The sequence below is a fragment of the Eurosta solidaginis genome, chromosome 1, assembly GCF_040869045.1.
Source record: "Eurosta solidaginis isolate ZX-2024a chromosome 1, ASM4086904v1, whole genome shotgun sequence".
NCBI classification, from domain to species: Eukaryota; Metazoa; Arthropoda; class Insecta; order Diptera; family Tephritidae; genus Eurosta; species Eurosta solidaginis.
The window spans coordinates 63,508,005-63,531,374 of record NC_090319.1 but is presented as its reverse complement, the minus strand read 5'-3'; the positions used below and the strand labels follow the sequence as shown (position 1 = coordinate 63,531,374).

At 37.3% G+C, this 23,370-nt stretch overlaps 1 protein-coding gene across 1 annotated transcript; it reads left to right on the top strand.

The window, feature by feature from the left end:
- Positions 1–439: 439 nt before the first annotated feature.
- LOC137233567 (saccharopine dehydrogenase-like oxidoreductase) lies at positions 440–5,479 on the top strand. Its single transcript, XM_067756665.1, has 7 exons — positions 440–663; positions 732–857; positions 3,425–3,659; positions 4,322–4,514; positions 4,681–4,827; positions 4,884–5,222; positions 5,287–5,479. Exons 1-7 carry the CDS (start codon positions 544–546, stop codon positions 5,393–5,395), a joined length of 1,269 nt encoding a protein of 422 aa, XP_067612766.1. The 5' UTR covers positions 440–543; the 3' UTR covers positions 5,396–5,479.
- Positions 5,480–23,370: the final 17,891 nt, after the last annotated feature.

Below are 23,370 nucleotides of genomic sequence, written 5' to 3'. Positions count from 1 at the left end.
GATTTAAAAAATGAATTTCGATCACGGATCGTAACACGTAATACGGGCCCTGAATTACAGAATTCGGCTGTTAAAGTTCAACGCATCTATTTTACTTTTAATTTCCATATGAATTTTCGCTTTTTGGGTAAAATAAGCTATGAAAGGCACTACGAAGATTATTTTCTAAAGCACCAAAGTTGTACCTCTTCTAGACTTCTTACAACTTGACTCAATATCAGAGGTACAAGGACAGAAATTTAAGAATACTTTTTTTAAACGAAAATTTTAATAATTTTTTAAATTTTTATTTTTATATACTTTTGGTGATTTCACATATTGAAAATTTCGCCCTAAAAACAAAGAAGTGTGGCAACCATTTTTGTAGGCAATAATGTTGCTATGGAACGGTATTATCACCTTTGATCGCTAGCTCGTCAGATTTAACAATTTACATATATTTTTGAGCAGTGCGAAAATTTAGTAATTTTATGATATTCAGCAAGTTAACAAAGCTTTAGTGCGAGTATATTATTTACTTGAAAAAATTTAAACAGACCAAAAATGACAACAAAACTGGATGCAATAATTTTCGGCGCCACCGGCTTTACTGGTAAAGTCACAGTTGAACACGCCGTAGAAGTTGTACAAGGGCTGAGATGGGGCATTGCGGGAAGAAATTTGGTAAATATTGAAAGCGAATACCAAAATCGCTCAGATGTAATATTTAACAATTTTTTTTTTATTTTTAGAGTAAATTAGAAAATGTACTGAAAGAAGTGGGCAAAAAGGTGGACAAGGACCTTAGTGATATACCCATAATTATAGCGAATGTTGGAGATGAAAAATCGATTAAAGAAATGGCAAGCAAATGCAAGGTAATTATGAGTAGCACTGTGAGTGGGATGGGAGAATAACGGATCGTTGTCATGAAGGGGGGAGCGGGGAATGGGATTATTTTCGTAGTGAACGTGAATTTTAAGCACACCCACTAGTGGTCCCATGTATATGTGTAATTTGAAAAGTACCACGTTACCGACGATGCTGTTGTGACGAGTACACTTAGCATAGTGGAATATTCGGTATTGTTCACGGTTAAAAGTTGGAGCTTAAGGCTGAAACCCTATTTTACTACATACTTACGGCACTTAAGAACCCATCCTTTTAAAAATTGGAGCTGGCAAGGCCCTCAGAAACACCAATAAAAAGGCATCAGACCTCTTTGCCATGGATCAGATCTCTTTGCCCGATCAACTCCGTCCTTAAAAACAAACACCCTAAACTTGCACTTGAGGAAAGCAACTTCCCAGGGCGACGCATGTCGCCCTAGATCTGGATACTGTAATAGGTTTAACTCTTACTTATCCACAATCAAACGCGACATGCAATCTGTTCTCACATGACACCAACCGCCTTTTCGATTGCAATGTGGAATCAACGCCTCTAACACCCTTATCTCTCTGAACCAACCCAATTGAAACTACATGTTTCCTCGTAGGACATTGATGACAATTAGTGAGAGGTCGCACCTATTAGATGGGGCGAAGCACTGCTACAACTACAGAAACAACGTAATATATATCTAAACCAAATTTGGTTTAACCTTTACAATATTCTCTTTTTCATGAAAATGACAAACCGTTTCAATTTTAAACCAGAGAGGCCCACATTTCTATTACAAAAACCAAAAAAAACTAAAAAACTGAGGTCCGTCGGCAGGTTTCGAGCCGTAATGCAGAAACTGTCAGGATAAGGAAGAAGTGGAGTCTATTTATCACAAATTTCTGGGCGCACGGTTTTCCGAACGTTTGACAGAGGTTGGTATATTTAGCTACCACACTGCACTCACTGAGAGCATTTGCAATATACAAAAATGGGAAGTTCCCATGCCCATCCTTAACCTAACCTTACCTTGTAACATTGTACCATTACAAACTGTTAGTATAAGTTCGGGATCATTGCTGGACCAAATGCAGTTCTTCGGGGACTGCATGATTTCTTCCTTTTTGTTGTATTTCAGAGTCTGATCGTATTATAATTATCCCGACCATTTCGACATTGTTTTCCATATCATACAAAGATGTTTATTGAAATGGTTTCCCGCCATCCCTTGTCAAATTTGGTTTAGAGAAAGGCCGGTTTTGGCACTGTGCCGCCTTCAGTGTGACTTTTTGTTCTCTAGCATTCAAATATAGTTTTCGAAAAGGCCCTTCCTGTAAGACCTTTTAAGACCGATTTCGGAATAATTTAAAAGTCGATTTCTGAATACCTTCAACATACTTTCGGGGTAGATTCGGGACCATTTCGCAATTATCTTCTTGGATATAATTTGGGGACCATTTTAGGATTTTTCCGAAATTGCTTCGATTTAGTTACTGACCTTTTCGAAGTTCCAAAATAAGTTCATATTGACTCCGAGTTTGTGCCAATGTGGTCCCGAAATCGTAACAAGTGATCCCACTAATCCTGTTGGTTGAAATCCAAAAAAATCTTTATATCATGTCAACTTTATTCTGGTGGTCACGAAAAATGCGACCTTCCCTTGAAATACAACTAAAAGCTGTCCAAAATTGGCCAAATACCATATGTTCCAACATGGATTCTTTAGACCATTAAGGGCTATATTTCGAGTGCAGGTTGTACACTTTACGAACTATTTTCGGGACCGTTTTGGGATCATATAAAAGGTGTTTGTGTATGATAGTTTGGGGAGTATTTCAGTTTATGTTTGGTCGGTTCCTTCGAGGTAATTCCGAAGTCAATTCAATATCAACTCTGGATTACTTCGAGAGATATTCGGGACCCCTTCAGAACTTTGTCGACACCGTTTCTATTTTGAGAAACCATTAGGTTGGTTCGATATGTATATCTCATCATTTTGATACTATTTCAGAGCCGATTTAATGGATTTCTTCTACATTTGGAGTCCATTCACATCAATTGGGTATCGTCTTCCGGAACCTTCAGGTTCTGAAGTGGGCCAATATTGATGTAAAAATATTGATGTAAAAATTGTGTCAAAATGATCCCAAAAGTATATGATTTTCAGCTTAATTACAACTTCAAAATGTCCCAAAGTCCCACAATTAGTCTTGGAAGTTCTCTTTATAGCCCGGCTACTATGCAACTCCTTCTACCGGCAAAAATAAAACTGACAATAACCGTACATTGCGACGATGATGCCATTACTTAATGTAAATCTTGGCATCGCAGTAATCATCAAAAAATATTACTTAGGAGCATACTCGTAGAATTCCTGCCGTAGTCGTGCGCTATTTCACATAGAATTTTACAATTGAATAACAATAATTGACTGACATAATTTAAAAATCCTTGTTGAGGGATGGTAAGAGGGGGTTAGGTAATTTTTTCGGGAGACCAACGTGTTATGGGTTTGCTTATTTACTCACAGCAAGGAACAACTAGAAAGAATTACATTTCATAGGTTATTGTGAACTGTTGCGGTCCCTATCGCTTCTATGGTGAAGTTGTTGTCAAGGCTTGCATTGAGGCCGGTACCCATCATGTGGATGTTAGCGGTGAACCACAATTTATTGACGGTATGATCTTAAAATATAATGATTTAGCTAAAGAAAAGCGTGTTTATGTGATATCTGCTGTTGGATTCGATAGTATACCTGGTGAGATGGGTGTGGTGCATGCGGAAGAAAATTTTCCAGGTGAGTAAGCAATACATACTGTAACGAATATGAAAAAATTCCTGATTATTCTGCACCTTCTGTTATCGTTCGAATCGCTGAACTGTCGAATAAATAACTACAAAATATTGTGTATAGCAAAATGTTCTTTATTAACACACTACTATGGTGGTAGTACTTTACAATTCATTTACTCGCGAACTGCCCTTACAACGTTTTAAAATCAAACTAAGTGGTTATTCCTCAGCTTGCGCTGCTTTTATACTCTGAGTTTCCTCGTTCGTCTATTTCCCCCAGGGTAAAAACTTGTCACTAATAGTTGCTTAGTTATTTCTCTTTTCTGTATCTCCTATTGGATTTGGATTATGTTCATAGATATCTAAGGTTTTTATAGGGTCATATGCGCTCTTTAATTGCTGTGTACATCTCATATTCCCTGTTGCCTTCCATGGATATATGTGTATATGTGTGAGTGATGTGCACTCACTATTGCAGTGTGCATGTTGGCATGTAGGCATGTGCGGCTGTTCTCTATTTCATCTGCTTGCGGTGCTGTTGTTGTTGTCCAGCATTTATTACTAGCGGCATAGTAACTCATCGAAACTGCTTATATTCGCTACAATACTATATTTATAGAAGTTTTTTAAATGAATACAAAATATCTTCACACTTTCTCTTCGCAGGCACTGTTAACTCTATAGAATCGTATTGGGAAAATGATGTTAAATACATCGAGGGACATTCAAAGGCCTTTGTACACAGCGGCACTTGGGAGAGCGCTGTCTATATTTTGAGCCATGCCAAGGAACATCAGGCACTTCAAAAGCAAATTAAACCCAAAGATTTTCCAAAGCTCAAGCCAGCCCTGAAAGCGCGGTATGTATGAAAAGCATGAACCTTTTATAATAATACGTGAGATTCTCATCGACGTAAAGAGAACTGAAGCATCTTACCGTTTGTTTGATTAGGCCGGGGCCTAACCTTTTTTTGACATGCTATACTATAAGATATAAAATACTCATATTTTTTTCATATCACGTAGTCTCTACCCACACAAAGTGCCTTCGTTGGAAAGCTATTTTTTGCCCATGAAAGGCGGCGATCGTGATATTGTACATAAAACCCAATATTTATGGCATACGAATGAGCAAAAGCGTCCAATACAATTCGAAAATTACCTTGGTTTCAAGTATTTGTTTATCTTGTAGATCCTTTGAGATATTTGTATATTTTTATATTTTCTAGATCGCTTTTCTACACCATCCTAGTGCCCATTATAGTGGCGCTTATATTCCTGCTGGCACAATTTAGCTTAACACGAAAAATGCTTATCAAATTCCCATCAATATTTACTTTGGGTTTCATAACACACGCTGGTCCCACAGAAGCTACAATGCGGGCTCAATATTTCCAAATGACTTTTAAGACCAAAGGCTGGGCCAGAGGTCAATCGCTGAATACGAAACCAAAATTGCAATTATGGACACGCGTATCAGGCTATAATCCTTTCTATGCCTTGACAGGGATGGCTATGCTGGCCTCAGCGAAAATTATTTTGCAGGAGACAGATAAATTGCCTGGAAGGTAAGGGGCGCCTTGTGAGTTATGTTCGCAATTGTATCACTATCTAACTCTTTTATTATTTTAGTGGTGGTGTGATTTCACCTGGTTATGCTTTCGCTAAAACTAGTCTTATTGAGGAATTGCAAAAGTACAAATGCAATATGAAATTCGAGGTGCTGAAGTTGGAGCAGTGAAATATAAAAAGGGAGTTAAAAAAAACTCGATTTAAACGTATTTTAATGACAATAAAAGCTTTACGCTGAAAAATAGCAGTTAAATCCATTTTTTTTTTTTTTTGGAAAAGGAAAAAGAAGAGGAGAGGGGAAAAACGATAAGTGAAAACCATAGCCAAAACTGAAGCCGGAGGCGGAAACAAAACCGGACTACGTGTTATCAATTTAATACCGAAGTGTCAAGTTATCGATGAGCTATCGGCTTGTTATCGATGCGTTTCGGACGTTTCATCCATTTCTTATCGGCGTGTTATCGGTTTGTTATAGATTTTTTAAGAAGTGTTATAAATTCGGCCTAAAATCTTTTCGGAGTTTATCACGCCTTGCATTTATTTATTTATTTGTTATAAATTTGCTAACAATAACAAAGTTTATCGATGAGTGATCGATTTATTTGACAAGTTACCAGTTTACTATCGAGATACTATCGAAAAGTTATCGATTATTCATCAAAAAGTAAAAGATGTTATCAAAAGTTATCGATTCACTGAAAATGTATCGATTTGTATCTTAGTGCTAACAACTTGTTATAGGCGGGTAATCGATTTTTTATCGAAAAATTATCGATTGTTTTATAGAAAAGTTATAGGATGTATATCGAAAAGTTATACATTGATTGTATATGGAAAAGTTAACGATGTGTTATTAAAAACCTAACGATTTCTTATGAAAAAGCTATAATCTGTTGTCAAAAAGTTTTCAGATTTGTTATCGAAATGTTATCAATTTTTATCGGTGTTTTACCAATTTATTGTAGGCATGTTATTCATTTGTTATCAACGACTGACTCATCGTGGCGTCACATGCTGAAAAAACTTCAATATTTAAATGATGGCATATCTCTAATCTATCAAAAACAAGCCGTTTAGGCACCAATAAGAAGCTGATTACTCGGAGATAACAAGCTGAAAACTCGACCACAATTTTGTTGTTCGATAACAAGCCGATAATAAAAGATAACCCGTCGGTATCAGTTGTAGTTTCACCGCCAAAACTCATCAGCCTTGCAGATACCGTTCTGAGTCGATGTAGTTTGTAGAAAAACATTAATAGTGGCGCGACGCAAATTAGAAGAAAAAATCACTCCTTATATTTTTAATTTAATATCATCCACCTTCTGTTATGAGGATGGGCTGAGCGGTCCAGGGTCGCACACGTTGCACAGCAAGCCAGGTAAGATGCTCACTGGAGTCTATCCAATCTAGGAGCCAATGTGTATTCCCAGGTGGTGATAGTGTTACACTCGGATCAATTCCCTGAATATGTTGCTCCATCTTTAGAACTGAGTGTCTGCCGTGCGATTGCCTTTAGTCGTGGTATCATAAATTAGCGCTCCTTGGCGTAGTCGAGATTATTTATCCGACCTTTTTTTTGAGCCACTGCGCTGATGACATCTTCTAAGCTCAGCTCAAATACCATACGGTTAGGCCTGCGCCCCTTGCAAACGCCCGACTGCATTTCGTGGGCGTGAATGTTCCCTCTGTTACCTTTAGCCGTGTCGACATACACTGATGCTGTTTGTGGTTTTGTCTTGTAGGCCATGTAATTCCGGAATTCGGGTGATATGATAATCGGAGAAAACGGCACAGAGGTAGACTGAGCCAAATAGCTAAGGCATCGTGTCACCTGAGATATCGGTCTACACTTCGGCACCTCACTCACGTGGCTCTCCTTTGATCGGACTCGGCAGTTCAACGTAGTTAAGGCAACCTTCTTCTTCTTGTATCGATAAAGACGCTCCCGAAGGTTTCTGGGAGTGCAGCATGGGAGAAGTGGCGCAAACAACTATCAGCGGTGATGGAATATGCTATACCACGTTTTTATTTCCGCAACGGTGCTCCACATAAATTGCAACTCCACGTATTTGTCGACGCCAGTGAAGACGCCTTTGCCGCTGTTGCCTATTGGCGATCTTGTAACTCCTTTGGGGATGCTGAGGTGGCTTTCGTGTCAATAATGTTGATAATGTCGATTTTAGCAAAGTAGCACGCTGGCCATGTGGACCCCAGTTTCTACAGAAGGAGGAGCTTACGTGGCCTTGTGAAGATGTCGTCGATCGTAGCCACGACGAACCCGATGGTGAACTGCGTCCAAAATTTGTCTTAGTCATCGTAAGTTGCAACCTTATAAATATTAAACAATTTTCTTCATTTGTTGATTGGTCAGAACATTCGCTTGGGTGATCCGCTTTATTGATATTTGCCGCCGCCGGGTTCATCCAGATCGATGCTTTGGTCTCACCGCTAACGAAGTTGATACAGCCAAACGTATTTTGTGTCGCCTAGTCCAGCATGAGGTATACGGTGCGGAAATCGAATCCATTAAAAATGGCCATAACATCCCTAAAGACAGTGCATGGTTACAACTTTCGCCATATATAGACGAGGAGGGTGTTTTACGTGTGCAGGGACGCATCGACGCTGCCAGCTGGCTGCTAATCAGCGCGCGACACCCCATTATTTTGCCGCCTGACCATGCATTTACAAAACTATTAGTAACGCACTATCATTCCGCCTCATACCATCAAAACTCTGAGGCTGCGATTTGCAACATTCGTCGCAGTTACTGGGTGCTGCGTCTACGAAGTCTGCTGCGCAGTGTGATTGCCGCATGTTCAGTCGATTAAACAAAGCAGCGCCGGTGGCTCCTTTGATGGGGCCTTTGCCCATTGATAGGCTTACTCCGTGCGTTCGGCCGTTTAGCTATACAGGTTTCGATTATTTTGGCCCGGTAACCATCACTGTGCGACGCAGCACTAAGAAGAGGTGGGTGGCACTTTTTACTTGTTTGACTGTGAGAGCTGTACATTTGGAATTGGCGCATGATCTAAGCACGGATTAATGCATTATCGCTATGCGAAACTTTATGAACCGACGTGGAGTGCCCATACGCATCAGATCGGACAATGGTAAAAACTTCTTTGGGGCTGACCGAGAGGCAAAGCGATTCACAGAAGTGTTTGACTGCATTCGTCTGGGATTCAAGGGGTTGTGTAGCGCAATATATAGCTTCTCCAACCCAATTGTCAACCTCACCTTCGAGCGGCGAATCCCGTTTCACTAACAGACGAGGCTCTGGCGACCCCAAGCTCCTCAAGGGGCTTGGGGGTGGGGAGGGAGGGATGGCCTGAAGGTTCAATGTGGCCATATAAATCGTTCTCGAGATGGTCGGGCCAGCACCTTAATGGTGCTGTGTTACCGGAGCGTATCGGATCTGTATCCGACAAAGGACCATCACATCGATAACACTCCCCAAAGCCTTCGGGGAGTAACCTAATCGCTACAACAACAACAACAACAACTGCGTTCGTCTGCAAAGCCAGTTTTCTCAAAGGGGTGTGGAGTGGGTGTTCAACACACCATTTAATCCGGCAGAAGGTGGCGCATGGGAAAGAATGGTGCAGTGCGTCAAGCGGGTGTTGCGTCACACGTTGAATGAGACTGCGCCTCGCGAACATACGCTGTACAGCTTTCTTATTGAAGCAGAGAACGTGGTTATTTCTAGGCCATTAACACATTTGTCGATCAGCGTCGATCAGGAGCAACCACTAACTCCTAACGATTTTTTACTGGGAGAAACAAACACAGGAAATACTCCTAGCGCTTGCATTGAAATTGAGAATGGTAATGGTTTACGTAAACAGTGGCGCATCGGACGGCAATTGAGAGATCATTTTTGGCGGCGGTGGATATCTGAGTATCTGCTAACCTTAACTCGACGGGTGAAATGGTGCCAGCGAAAGAAGCCAATACAAAAGGGTGACTTGGTATTTGTTCCACGTAAAGAATGGTGTCGTGGCAAAGTCGAGCAAGTGTACCCTGGCTCCGATGGGGAAATACGGCGTGCAGACATACGAACTACTAGTGGAGTAAAACGGCGGGCAGTTTCCAAGCTGGCTGTCCTGGACGTTGATGATGGTGAATCTTCCTGATTCACGGGGGCGGCGATGTTTGGAATCCCTGCTCTAAAAATTTGTCTATATACTTACGCACAACTATATTTGAAATTACCATTGTTTGCAGGCATATGCACATACTAAGGTTGTTGTTTTCATGTTTCTATTGTTTCATATTCTTGCTATATTAAAGCTGTTTACGCCAACTAAAATTCTGTAACATACATATTTACAACATACATACATACATTTCAGCTGTTCATTGTTTTTTGCCTTTTTCTTTGTTCAACCAAAGTGACCGCTTCTCCTGTTTGGTGTTTTTGTAAACTGCAGTGCATTCTTCCAACTTCCAAGCTGGTACGGTAAATTCAAATCGTTTGACCGTTTGCTAATGAAGGGATAAATAGTCGCGAAAATAAGTATTTTCAATTTAGTCACCGATTAGCCAAAGGAAGTGGAAGGACGTACGGTAAGTGTGTCATATTTTTCTTGTATGTGCATATGTATTTATTGTAACATTTTTTATAGAAATAAACTGCTAAGACTGCCAAAGCAGATCCCACACGGCATTTAGATGATTAAATTTTGAATTTCCCTACATATAAATACAATTTGATTCTTCTTTCTGACTAAATAATGAGTTATCATACAATTGAACAAAAGAAATAATCAAATATGAATACTTTTGATGATCAAAAACTGAAAATCATTTTTCGATCATGTTTTGGAATCATTTTTGAAGTCCTTTGATGATTAAATTTTAATATTTCATAAAAGTCAACAAAAAGAATAATCAAATATGCTTACCTTTCGATGAACAAAAACTGAATATAGTTTTTCAATCACATTTTGGAATCATATTTGAATCAAATGTGTTTACTTTAGGTGATTAAACATTTATAATCATTTTTAATTCAGCTTTCTGAATCTTTTCTGACTATATTTGTTAACTGAATAATGAGTTTTATACTTGTTAAAATTTTACTTTTCATTGAAAAACTTATTTTTTTCACATACACACATTTTTTCAATCATGAAGTTCAGAAAAAATATGTATGTAAAATTTTTATTACTAAGACATTCTTCAAGACAATTTAATGCAAATGCTGCTCATGCCTGAAGATTTCCCCAACCGTTTCTCCACCTTCGGCTTCCCAGATAATACATAATAGTTGGACAATACAAAAGTTGTGAGCTGTTTGACCAGGTAAGTGAAACTCTCTTGACATATGTACCTGGATATGTCTTCAACATCCCGTACCGTATCGTATTTTAAGATATTGACCATCATAGCTGATGTTGGATGTTGTAGTCGCAGGTGCATATCGGTCAAGTTTGTTTGCAAGTGACCTGTGGTTCAAATAGCTCACTTCCGCATGCCTTATTCCCCTGATGAAATAAGATTATTATGTAGTATCTTATTTTGAATGAGATATGAAGAATAAATGCATCATAATCGCATTCAAAAATGAGTCAAAAATCTAAACCAAAACGATTGAAATATATTCACGAATATGATCAGAAAATGGCTGTGAAAAGCAGTCAAATATTACTCTAAAACAATTAAAGCTCAATTTTACAATGATATCAAATATGAATAAAAAGCGGTTCGAAATATGAATCATAAATGATTATTCAAGAATAATCACATTTATGGTACATTTTTCTCCCGACGATACGCTAATATTCGAACAGAAAATGCTTTTAAATTTGAACGTTTTTAATCATCTTAGGGTATGATATTTGAATATTTTTTGATCAAAATTTTCAAAAAATGCTGGCTGGGGATTAAATTCGTACCACTTAATCGGTGACACTGCCTCTTTACTCTCAGGCACTGTCTCTTTGGTTCATGTTAAGAGTGGGGATAAAACACGTCCGCTACAACAGCGCCCCTTGCTGTGGTAAGTCCATTATTACATCCCGAAGTGGTCCGGTATGGGGAAGGCTCCGTTCCGAAAATATCCCCTGACTGCAATTCATCCAATAGGGACCGTGCCTAGCACCCTTGATTAGGACGTTGGAGAGATGTCAATTTTACCTTGTTTAATATTATAAAAAGCGATAAGTATTTCAATGAGTTTTGGTAAGTATGTATTTAATTTTTTGTCAACTCATAATTGGTGAAATAGAAATTAATTTATGAGTTTGTTTGAAGTCAGTAAAGAAACTAACAACTTAATTTATCACACATTCAACGAATATAACCAAAACTTTTTATTAAATCGCAATTTCTAGATAATACCATAAAAACATCGCCATTTCGACTGCTGAGTGGAATTTCACGCTATCTCAGCCACCATTTCGAAAACGCGCTACCTCTGCCTAAATTTAAAATGTTTTGACGTGAGATGGGGCATTTATACCACAAGTACTCTAATGAGGCTTTCAGCCGAGATAGGGCGATGTTCCACTAAGTAATCATATATGTAATACTTCGATATTGCTACAACAATATGTCCGCAATGAGTTTTTAATTCACGAAGTATTTTGATTGTAGCAGCTTAAGTTTTACAATAAAAAATTATAGTTTAGGTACATCTCCTCATGCAAAAGAAAAACGAAAACATTTTTATTTATTTATTTATTTATTTATTTAAGTATTACATAATTTTATATATCATTTATTAGCCCTTTTGATGACGGTCCCCTGTTTGCTTTTATATAGTAATGAGGAAATTTTGTGTTAGATATATCTGTATATAAAACTGACGAAGCACCCAAATTAGATGCCACAGCACAAAGAGCTCCGTCTAAAACGCCCGGTGCTCCACGTTTTATTCCATTTGCACCTTGTCCACAAATTGTTGTGCTGTGAAGTGTATTTATTGGCCAAGATAATTCAGCTAGACAATGATTCATTTCTGCTATAATTTCGACAGTAGAGCAGATATAATGAATATTTTCTGAAGACCATCCCTTAACTTTCATTTGCATGTCCCGTTTTAATGTAGTTTTGCAAGGTCCTATTGTTCGTACTGTATCTCGGTTAAAAGGGGATTTCACTTGAATTATACCTAATTCCATAACGTTGTGTCCGAGGATATGATTGCTCATAAAAGATTTCCCTTGGCGAACTTGCTCTTGCCCGGCACCAGCTTTAACTGTGATCATTTCCGGTTCTACGCACATGCAAGTTATAACTGTAACCACGTTTTCCAAAGTAATCAATGATCCAGCACATTCATATTTGTCGTTATAATATATTGCCACCACATATGATTCATCCTCTGTAACCACAGGACTGCTAGAACTGCTACCTCCAACGCGAAATTCTGCATTCGTGTGGGTGAAAGGGAAGCTAAGCGCGACCAATAGGACGAAATAATTTCTTAAACTCATTTTAAACTATAACTTTTTGAGATGCTTGTTAAATATTGAGTAAATCAAGATAAGTTTTGTGGGCGCTATTTATACATCAGTGGATTGTGTGAATAACAAATGAGGAAATGGGCACAAAGCAAATATTTGGCTGTTTTCAAAACAAAATTTCATTGTGATTTGTTTATATATTTTCACAGTTTAATTGCGCTATTGAATTAAGAAAGGCCATGTGATATAATGTTTGTATTTTTAATGAACAAACAAAGAAAAGTACAAAAGGTGCACTAATTAGTTTTATCTGGTTTCAAACTGCTAATTTGTCTTTTTTTACCTCTAGACGGTTTGTGGGTGTTCTATATACATTAGTAGATTGTGTGATTAAAAATTAAGTAGAAACTTCTAGATTCAGGAAATGGGCACAAAGCAAATATTTGGCTGTTTTCAAAACAAAAATTCATTGTGATTTGTTTATATATTTGGACAGTTTAATTGCGCTATTGAATTAAGAAAGGCCATGTGATATAATGTTTGTATTTTTAATGAACAAACAAAGAAAAGTACAAAAGGTGCACTAATTAGTTTTATCTGGTTTCAAACTGCTAATTTGTCTTTTTTTACCTCTAGATGGTTTGTGGGTGTTCTATATACATTAGTAGATTGTGTGATTAAAAATTAAGTAGAAACTTCTAGATTCAGGAAATGGGCACAAAGCAAATATTTGACTGTTTTCAAAACAAAATTTCATTGTGATTTGTTTATATATTTGCACAGTTTAATTGCGCTATTGAATTAAGAAAGGCCATGTGATATAATGTTTGTATTTTTAATGAACAAACAAAGAAAAGTACAAAAGGTGCACTAATTAGTTTTATCTGGTTTCAAACTGCTAATTTGTCTTTTTTTACCTCTAGACGGTTTGTGGGTGTTCTATATACATTAGTAGATTGTGTGATTAAAAATTAAGTAGAAACTTCTAGATTCAGGAAATGGGCACAAAGCAAATATTTGGCTGTTTTCAAAACAAAATTTCATTGTGATTTGTTTATATATTTGGACAGTTTAATTGCGCTATTGAATTAAGAAAGGCCATGTGATATAATGTTTGTATTTTTAATGAACAAACAAAGAAAAGTACAAAAGGTGCACTAATTAGTTTTATCTGGTTTCAAACTGCTAATTTGTCTTTTTTTACCTCTAGATGGTTTGTGGGTGTTCTATATACATTAGTAGATTGTGTGATTAAAAATTAAGTAGAAACTTCTAGATTCAGGAAATGGGCACAAAGCAAATATTTGGCTGTTTTCAAAACAAAATTTCATTGTGATTTGTTTATATATTTGCACAGTTTAATTGCGCTATTGAATTAAGAAAGGCCATGTGATATAATGTTTGTCTTTTTAATGAACAAACAAAGAAAAGTACAAAAGGTGCACTAATTAGTTTTATCTGGTTTCAAACTGCTAATTTGTCTTTTTTTACCTCTAGACGGTTTGTGGGTGTTCTATATACATTAGTAGATTGTGTGATTAAAAATTAAGTAGAAACTTCTAGATTCAGGAAATGGGCACAAAGCAAATATTTGGCTGTTTTCAAAACAAAATTTCATTGTGATTTGTTTATATATTTGCACAGTTTAATTGCGCTATTGAATTAAGAAAGGCCATGTGATATAATGTTTGTATTTTTAATGAACAAACAAAGAATAGTACAAAAGGTGCACTAATTAGTTTTATCTGGTTTCAAACTGCTAATTTGTCTTTTTTTACCTCTAGACGGTTTGTGGGTGTTCTATATACATTAGTAGATTGTGTGATTAAAAATTAAGTAGAAACTTCTAGATTCAGGAAATGGGCACAAAGCAAATATTTGGCTGTTTTCAAAACAAAATTTCATTGTGATTTGTTTATATATTTGCACAGTTTAATTGCGCTATTGAATTAAGAAAGGCCATGTGATATAATGTTTGTATTTTTAATGAACAAACAAAGAAAAGTACAAAAGGTGCACTAATTAGTTTTATCTGGTTTCAAACTGCTAATTTGTCTTTTTTTACCTCTAGACGGTTTGTGGGTGTTCTATATACATTAGTAGATTGTGTGATTAAAAATTAAGTAGAAACTTCTAGATTCAGGAAATGGGCACAAAGCAAATATTTGGCTGTTTTCAAAACACAATTTCATTGTGATTTGTTTATATATTTGCACAGTTTAATTGCGCTATTGAATTAAGAAAGGCCATGTGATATAATGTTTGTATTTTTAATGAACAAACAAAGAAAAGTACAAAAGGTGCACTAATTAGTTTTATCTATTTCCAAACTGCTAATTTGTCTATTTTATACCCCCACAAACTCAGAGTTGGGAGCAGTGGACCAAGTTTTCAGCACCAACATTGCTCGAAGTTAAGTGGGCTGACATAATCAAAGTCCTGTGTTAAGTGTTAATGAGACGTTAATAGGTTGTGGACTTAGACGTCTGTTCATCCTTCGCATATTCGTAAAATTTTGAGATTTCTATAGCAATTTTACACAGAGGGTTAATGAAATAATTAGCCATGTTTTCTATACATTGTAACGATTTTAGTGCAATTCCTCTTATTTGCAAACTTCTACTAACGTTCGAATGACTAAACTGTTGAATAAATAACTCCAATATTCGATAATGCAAAATGGCCTTTATTATACTACTTTCAAAATAACACTCCTATTGCTCGACAGATAGCGTGCTTAAATCAAACCGATTTTCGTGCCTCAACTGTTGCCGCTTTTATACTGTGCGGTTTCTTCGCCGGCATATTTCTAGGCGCTTCTTTTTCCAGAACTTACTAGTTAGTTATCAGCTATAAATTTCTCAGCTATAACTACAGATGCACAATTTTATAGCTTCTCTCATACCCCATGCGCGTGTATATGTGAGTGATACTTGCACAATTATTGCATACTTTTGGGAGTATCTCAGATATATGCATGTAGTTGTGAGTTGCTTCTCCACTGCGTGTACGTACATATGTGTAGACATAATGATTGATTCGTTTATTTAGATACAAGTGACTTTCCAAATGAATCACTTTCATTTTGGTGCGTGGTTTGGCAATGGTTTGTATGCGGTACACTACATAGTTGATCCGTTTTACAACTTTGTACGGGCTTTCCCAATTACACTGCAATTTCGTAACCTTTTTTTCGTTGTGGGTTGTATAACAGCACCAAATCTCATTCCTGAAACCCTTCCGAATTACTTGCTTTATGGTATCTGGCTTTCATCTTGTCACTCATAATCTTTGCTCTTGCCTTACCAGATCGTGTATCTCTCGCAGCTCTTCTTCCAAGACCCCAGTGGATTTCTTGACATTTCCCTCCGCATTGGCATCTATCCCAAACTTCAAATCAGCTGGCAGTCAAAGATCATTGCCAAAAACTACCTTTGCGGGAGTTTGGCCCGTTGTCTCATACACTGCCGATCGGTAAGCCATCAAGAATAATGATATGTGTGTATCCCACTCCTTATGGTACTTGTCTACTACCTTCCTTAAATGCTCCTCCAATGTTCTATTGAAACGTTCCACCATACCATCGGACTGAGGATGCAATGCAGTTGTCCGTGTTTTTCGAATGCCCAATGATTTACACATTTCCTGGAACACAGCTGATTCGAAATTCCTGCCTTGGTCAAAATGTAACTCCATTGGTACACCATACCTTGCAACCCAATTGTTTATAAACACTTCTGTTACTGTTTTCGCTTCTTTATTTGGGATTGGGTATACCTCTAGCCATTTGCTGAAATAATCCATAACCACCAGTACATATTTGTTTCCGCAGTTGCTAGTAGGAAATGGACCTGCGACATCCATAGCGATTCTTTCAAATGGCTGAGTTATATTGCTTCATCTGGCCATGACTTCGGGTTTTTGGGCCTTTCGCTCTGCTGCAAACCTCGCAGTTCGCAATCCACTCAGTGACCGACTGACGGCAACCAACCCAATAGAATCTCTGTTTAATCTTCTCGAGCGTCTTCGTGATTCCCTCCGCTTGGACCGTTATGCAGCTCGCTGAGCTCGTCAGGAATCCTCTTTCTGGGCACAACTATCAGTTTCTTCTTGCATTGACCATCCTCACTCGCCCATATTCGATGAAGGCAACTGGATATCAATTCTAAACTGTTCCACTGTGCCCAATATGACTTCGCAATGGGACTCTCTGCTAACATCTCTTCTATGTTTGGTCTTTCGTTTCGTTCGAGCCCTTGCATAACATGTGACAGATCTGTATCTTCCCAGCTTTCTTAGTTGTTCCTTGTGCCATTCATCCGTACATGTTATAGTCATTAGCCGGACATCTATAATGTCTTCTTTAGCCTCGGCCCTTGAACAGTGCTTGCATTCCAAACTACATGGTCTTCGTGACATTCCATCGGCATTCCCATGGGTACTACCTTTCCGATGCTCAATGGAAAAGTCATAGCTTTGTAGCCGCTTGATCTACCGTGCCAATTGTCCTTCTGGATTACGGAACTGCAGAAGCCATTTCAACGCTTCGTGATCTGTCCTGACTCGGAATCGCTGGCCATAGAGGTATTTGTAAAAATGTTTAATGCACTCTACCAATGCCAACAGCTCTCTCCGTGTAACGCAGTAGTTCCTCTCTGGTTTCCCAATTAAACGGCTGTAGTATGCAACTACCTTCTCCTGTCCATCAACCAGTTGCGACAAAACGCCTCCTATAGCATATCCACTCGCATCTGTATCTAGAATAATTGTTGCTCCTGGAATCGGATATGCCAATATTGGGGCAGTGCACAAACGCTCCTTCAATGTTTGGGAAGCCAACTCTTGCTCCTTTTTCCATTCAAAAGCTTTATTTTTTCCTGTAAGCTCATGGAGGCTATGGGCTACGCTGGAAGAGTTTGGTACAAATCTGCAGTAATATGTGCACAGCCCAAGGAAACTTCTCAATTCATGTAGGTTCAGTGGTCTTGGCCAATCCTTTACTGCCTCTATCTTTTCATTCGCAGTACAGATGCCTTTTGTCGTTACCTTGTGACCCAAATAATTTACTTCCTTTTTAAACAGCGAACACTTTTTGGGACTTAGTTTGATGGTGTCACTAATATTCGTCACAATAAAAACCCAATGTTCCATATAAAATACAAATTCTTAATTATCTCATTGTTGTTTTATTGAGTGCCTAATGGAGTCAAAAATCTAGACGGTTTTGTGGGCGCTATTTATACATTAGTGGATTGTGTCAATAAAAAATAAGTAGAAACTTCTAGATTCAGGAAATGGGAACAAAGCAAATATTTGGCTTTTTTGATAAAGAACATTTGCTTGTGATTTGTTTAGATATTTGCCCAATTTAATTGTGCTATTGAAATGAGAAAGGCCATGTGATATAATGTTTGTATTTTTAATGAATAAACACAGAAAAGTACAAAGGGTGAACTTATTAGTTTTATCTGTTTCCAAACTGCTACTCTCAGAGAAAAAACGCATTGTAAAACAAGTAAGGAAGTCTAAGTTCTGGTGAAACCGAACATTACATACCCAGCTGTACACTTGAAATGCTGTTGTTTTGTGTGCTTAAAAAAGCTGCGCAATAATACATATACATATGGTTCTATCATGAACTAACTTTTCTTCGAGCTATGGCTCGCGAAACATAGAAAATTGCTTAGATTTAAACGTATTTTAATGACAATAAAAGCTTTACGCTGAAAAATAGCAGTTAAATCCATTTTTTTTTTTTGGAAAAGGAAAAAGAAGAGGAGAGGGGAAAAACGATAAGTGAAAACCATAGCCAAAACTGAAGCCGGAGGCGGAAACAAAACCGGACTACGTGTTATCAATTTGATACCGAAGTGTCAAGTTATCGATGAGCTATCGGTTTGTTATCGATGCGTTTCGGACGTTTCATCCATTTCTTATCGGCGTGTTATCGGTTTGTTATAAATTTTTTAAGAAGTGTTATAAATTCGGCCTAAAATCTTTTCGGAGTTTATTACGCCTTGCATTTATTTATTTATTTGTTATAAATTTGCTAACAATAACAAAGTTTATCGATGAGTGATCGATTTATTTGACAAGTTACCAGTTTACTATCGAGATACTATCGAAAAGTTATCGATTATTCATCAAAAAGTAAAAGATGTTATCAAAAGTTATCGATTCACTGAAAATGTATCGATTTGTATCTTAGTGCTAACAACTTGTTATAGGCGGGTAATCGATTTTTATCGAAAACTTATCGATTGTTTTATAGAAAAGTTATAGGATGTATATCGAAAAGTTATACATTGATTGTATATGGAAAAGTTAACGATGTGTTATTAAAAACTTAACGATTTCTTATCGAAAAGCTATAATCTGTTGTCAAAAAGTTTTCAGATTTGTTATCGAAATGTTATCAATTTTTATCGGTGTTTTACCAATTTATTGTAGGCATGTTATTCATTTGTTATCAACGACTGACTCATCGTGTCGTCACATGCTGAAAAAACTTCAATATTTAAATGATGGCTTATCTCTAATCTATCAAAAACAAGCCGATTAGGCACCAATAAGAAGCTGATTACTCGGAGATAACAAGCTGATAACTCGACCACAATTTTTTTGTTCGATAACAAGCCGATAATAAAAGATAACCCGTCGGTATCAGTTGTAGTTTCACCGCCAAAACTCATCAGCCTTGCAGATACCGTTCTGAGTCGATGTAGTTTGTAGAAAAGCATTAATAGTGGCGCGACGCAAATTAGAAGAAAAAATCACTCCTTATATTTTTAATTTAATATCATCCACCTTCTGTTATGAGGATGGGCTGAGCGGTCCAGGGTCGCACACGTTGCACAGCAAGCCAGGTAAGATGCTCATTGGAGTCTATCCAATCTAGGAGCCAATGTGTATTCCCAGGTGGTGATAGTGTTACACCCGGATCAATTCCCTGAATATGTTGCTCCATCTTTAGAACTGAGTGTCTGCCGTACGATTGCCTTTCGGTGGTATGTGGAGCGTTGTGATTTTTATATGAGCCCAATGGTTGTCGAGCCTTTTGTCGTGGTATCAAAAATTAGCGCTCCTTGGCGTAGTCTAGATTATTTACCCGACCTCTTTTTGAGCCACTGCGCTGATGAAATCTTCTAAGCTCAGCTCAAATACCATACGGTTAAGCCTGCGCCCCTTGCAAACGCCCGACTGCATTTCGTGGGCGTGAATGTTCCCTCTGTTACCTTTAGCCGTGTCGACATACACTGATGCTGTTTGTGGTTTTGTCTTGTAGGCCATGTAATTCCGGAATTCGGGTGATATGATAATCGGAGAAAACGGCACAGAGGTAGACTGAGCCAAATAGCTAAGGCATCGTGTCACCTGAGATATCGGTCTACACTTCGGCACCTCACTCACGTGGCTCTCCTTTGATCGGACTCGGCAGTTCATCGTAGTTAAGGCAACCTTCTTCTTCTTCTTGTATCGATAAAGACGCTCCCGAAGGTTTCTGGGAGTGCTATCGATGTTGACAGTGCTTTGCCGGATATATATCCTGTAGGTATGTTCCAGTAAAAAAACAACTTTCAGGTACTAGCCCGCCCACCTCGGAAGTGATTTCATATGATCGCGTTGAACCTTTTAGGCCCCCACCCCTAGTCTATGAAAAATTTCGGCTGCCAGAGCCTTGCCTGCTAACAGGATTCCCCTCGGATAGGTAAGATTGATTGGACGGCGTAAGCTATAAAGCTGTGTACTGTGCCTATCACCCCCTTGAAGCCCAGGTAAGGTAATCTAATCGGATTCATGGATACCGTCGGGACTATGAGGTGCTCCCAAATTCAAGGTGAAATTTATATTTAACTCTACATTTTATACAACGTTCATACCATTTATTGAAATATGAAATTGTAGTTTTATTCACAGCTCTGCTACCTTTGGTGGTCCACTTAATGAATTATTAATCAAATCAATGCAATCATATTATTGTCAGGGTTTGGCGCCGATACCGATAAATCATTTGTTGGTGTGACTATTTAGACAACTTAAACCGCATTTTATTCTAACAGCAATTTAGATACATGAGCTACAAGCCGTAGTCAACACATGATTAACATACATGCCCACTATCGACTTGTAGTTTTATATAAAAAATAATTTGCATACGCTTACAGGGTGCTACGAAGATTTATCAGCTTTCTTTTTTTAATAAACATATGTAGTACCTTATTCTTATAGCCATCAAATGCATTTTTGGGATTTAGAGCGATGATGGGTTAGGAAGGAGTGAGGGAGAGTGAAATGGATGAGAAGAATAGAAAACGAGGGAATGAGAGTAGCCTGGGCAGTCAAGAGCACGGTTGCCACAAGCATGAACAAAAAAATAACCAACGAGCCCAAAAAAATAACCAAAAAGTAACAAACGATTCAAAAAGCAGTTTTTATCGATTTAACAAAAACAAAAATCATGTGTTACATATGTAGGTATTAGCATTCAACTCACTCAAAAAACAAACAAAACCCCAGTTCATATGCTATATAAATAAAGTTATACATATGTACATTAAAAATAAATGACTTAGTGCGGTTTTTAAAAAGTTGTACTTTTTAAACGGGTTTATTTAGCTTGAGTTGACAGGCAGGCCGCATGCACGGCCGCACGGCCGTTGTGAACGAATCTTGTAATTGAAATTTAAGTAACTTCCCGATAAGCTACAAGCTTGAAACTTGGAATATAGTTCAGAACCCGATGACAATGCAATAATAAGAAAAAATCGCCGCTAGGTGGCGCAAGGATCGAGATATTCACAAAATTCGCATTTGTGGTCCGATTTGGCTCATATTCGTAACACGTAATACATGAAAGAATAGAAATCGACCTGTGACCAACGCCCAATGCTTTTATTTAATTGTCTGATCAACGCCCTAGATTGATAAGGAGTGTGCTGACTAGTACCTAGGACCTACCTAATTATTTTCTAGCTTTTCGTATTATTATTATTTCATGTAAGTATTGTTTTCAATAAAACCGTTTAACTTAAACATTTTTTTTTTATTATTTTTTAAGTCTTAGATTGATGTTACGGTGGCTTTACGTCAGACTTCAACTTTGACAAAAACTTCAAGCATACATGTTTTTTGAAGGTTAGGAGAATCTTTCAACTTCAAAGCGAAACGAAAACTTAAGTAACCCTTAACTACTTTAACATTAGTTGTCGAACTTGAAGTATGGCGTAAAGCCCTATCTGACGCCGTTTTTACGGTGTCCATATTTCCCTATCCCCAATATCATAGCACAATTCTTTTGCCCTCATCAAATTGTTCACAGTAGTGAACTCAAGTTTATTTCCTAATTTTGTTTTAATTAAACCATGCGCGGTTCCAGGGGGGGGGAACTTTTTTTTGTATTGACTGTAATGAAGTATATAATACTAATCTACATAGTAATTTCTTATCACAAAACGGATTTTTACTAATTTTTAATTTTCTTGCTTTTTTACGTTATTATTACATATATTTAAAAAAAAGTCCCCCCCCCCCCCCCCCCCCCCCCCCGGGAACCACGCATGATTAAACTTAGTTCAAAAAATTGACGTTCTGTATATGCAGAGCTGTGTTTAAAGCACATCAGATTAAATACAAAGTTTGATAAGTTATTAAACGCTTTTTCAATAAGACCATTTTTAAAAAGACTAACCTGATCCCAAAAAGCAACTAAATCCAGGTCATCTTAAATGATTTTTGGATAGTCTTAATAGGTGCCATTCCCTTATAACCGATTCTGCATCCGAGCACAATACATAGGAGAAATTATTTACAAGTTGCATAATTGCTGTATTCGTTTGACATATCGCATTTTTTGGAATAATAATTGACAAATCTTTAATATCTTGTCTACTAAAATCAAAGCGCAGTTTTAACTGTTTCAGCACTTCAATATAAAACTCACGTATGTCAATTTTTATTTTAAATATTTCCATCTCTGAACACTAGGTAACTTTCCGCCTTAATTCCAATAAATATATCTTTTACAGGTAAAAATCTACTTTGATCACAGAAGTCAAGGTTTGTTAGGTTTTGCACATTTTCTAAAAATTGGTTGTCCATATAATTACATGCAATTAGTTTAAAATTGATTTCGATTTGCAAATACAAGAAGGGTAGACGAACGTTTTCTGACTGAAATTCTTTATTTAAATCATTGATTATTTTAAGAATGCAGGACAAAAAAAAACACCTTAACTTCTTTATCTTCCATTAAATTTGCTCGATCTCTTGCTTTTATACCATTAACTTCTTGTACAGATGACAAAACGTACAATTGTAAGGCTTCCCATTGCTTTATTAATAATATTTTCGAGTGCTAGCCATCTAGTCAAGGAAAGCCCTAAAATTTTGTATAGCGGTACATTACAAAAATCTTGAAACTCTTTAGTTCACAAATTCTTATAAGGCTGTATGAGACAAATTTATATATTTCGACATAAAGTTTCGATTTCCATAGTGAGTTTCTTGCACGCATAACTTGAACACAAATGCAACGAATGGCAACTACATTTTAAATAAACAAATTTTCTGTCTTTTCCAAACTTGGCCTTTAAGCCATTTAATTCTCAAGCCATGGGATATTGTTGTCATCAAGAAACGATTTTATGCTTTGATATATGTATTCAGCATCTGCTTGTACCAATTCGATCAACAAACGTTAAAAATCGAGATATCCCATCAAAATACCGTA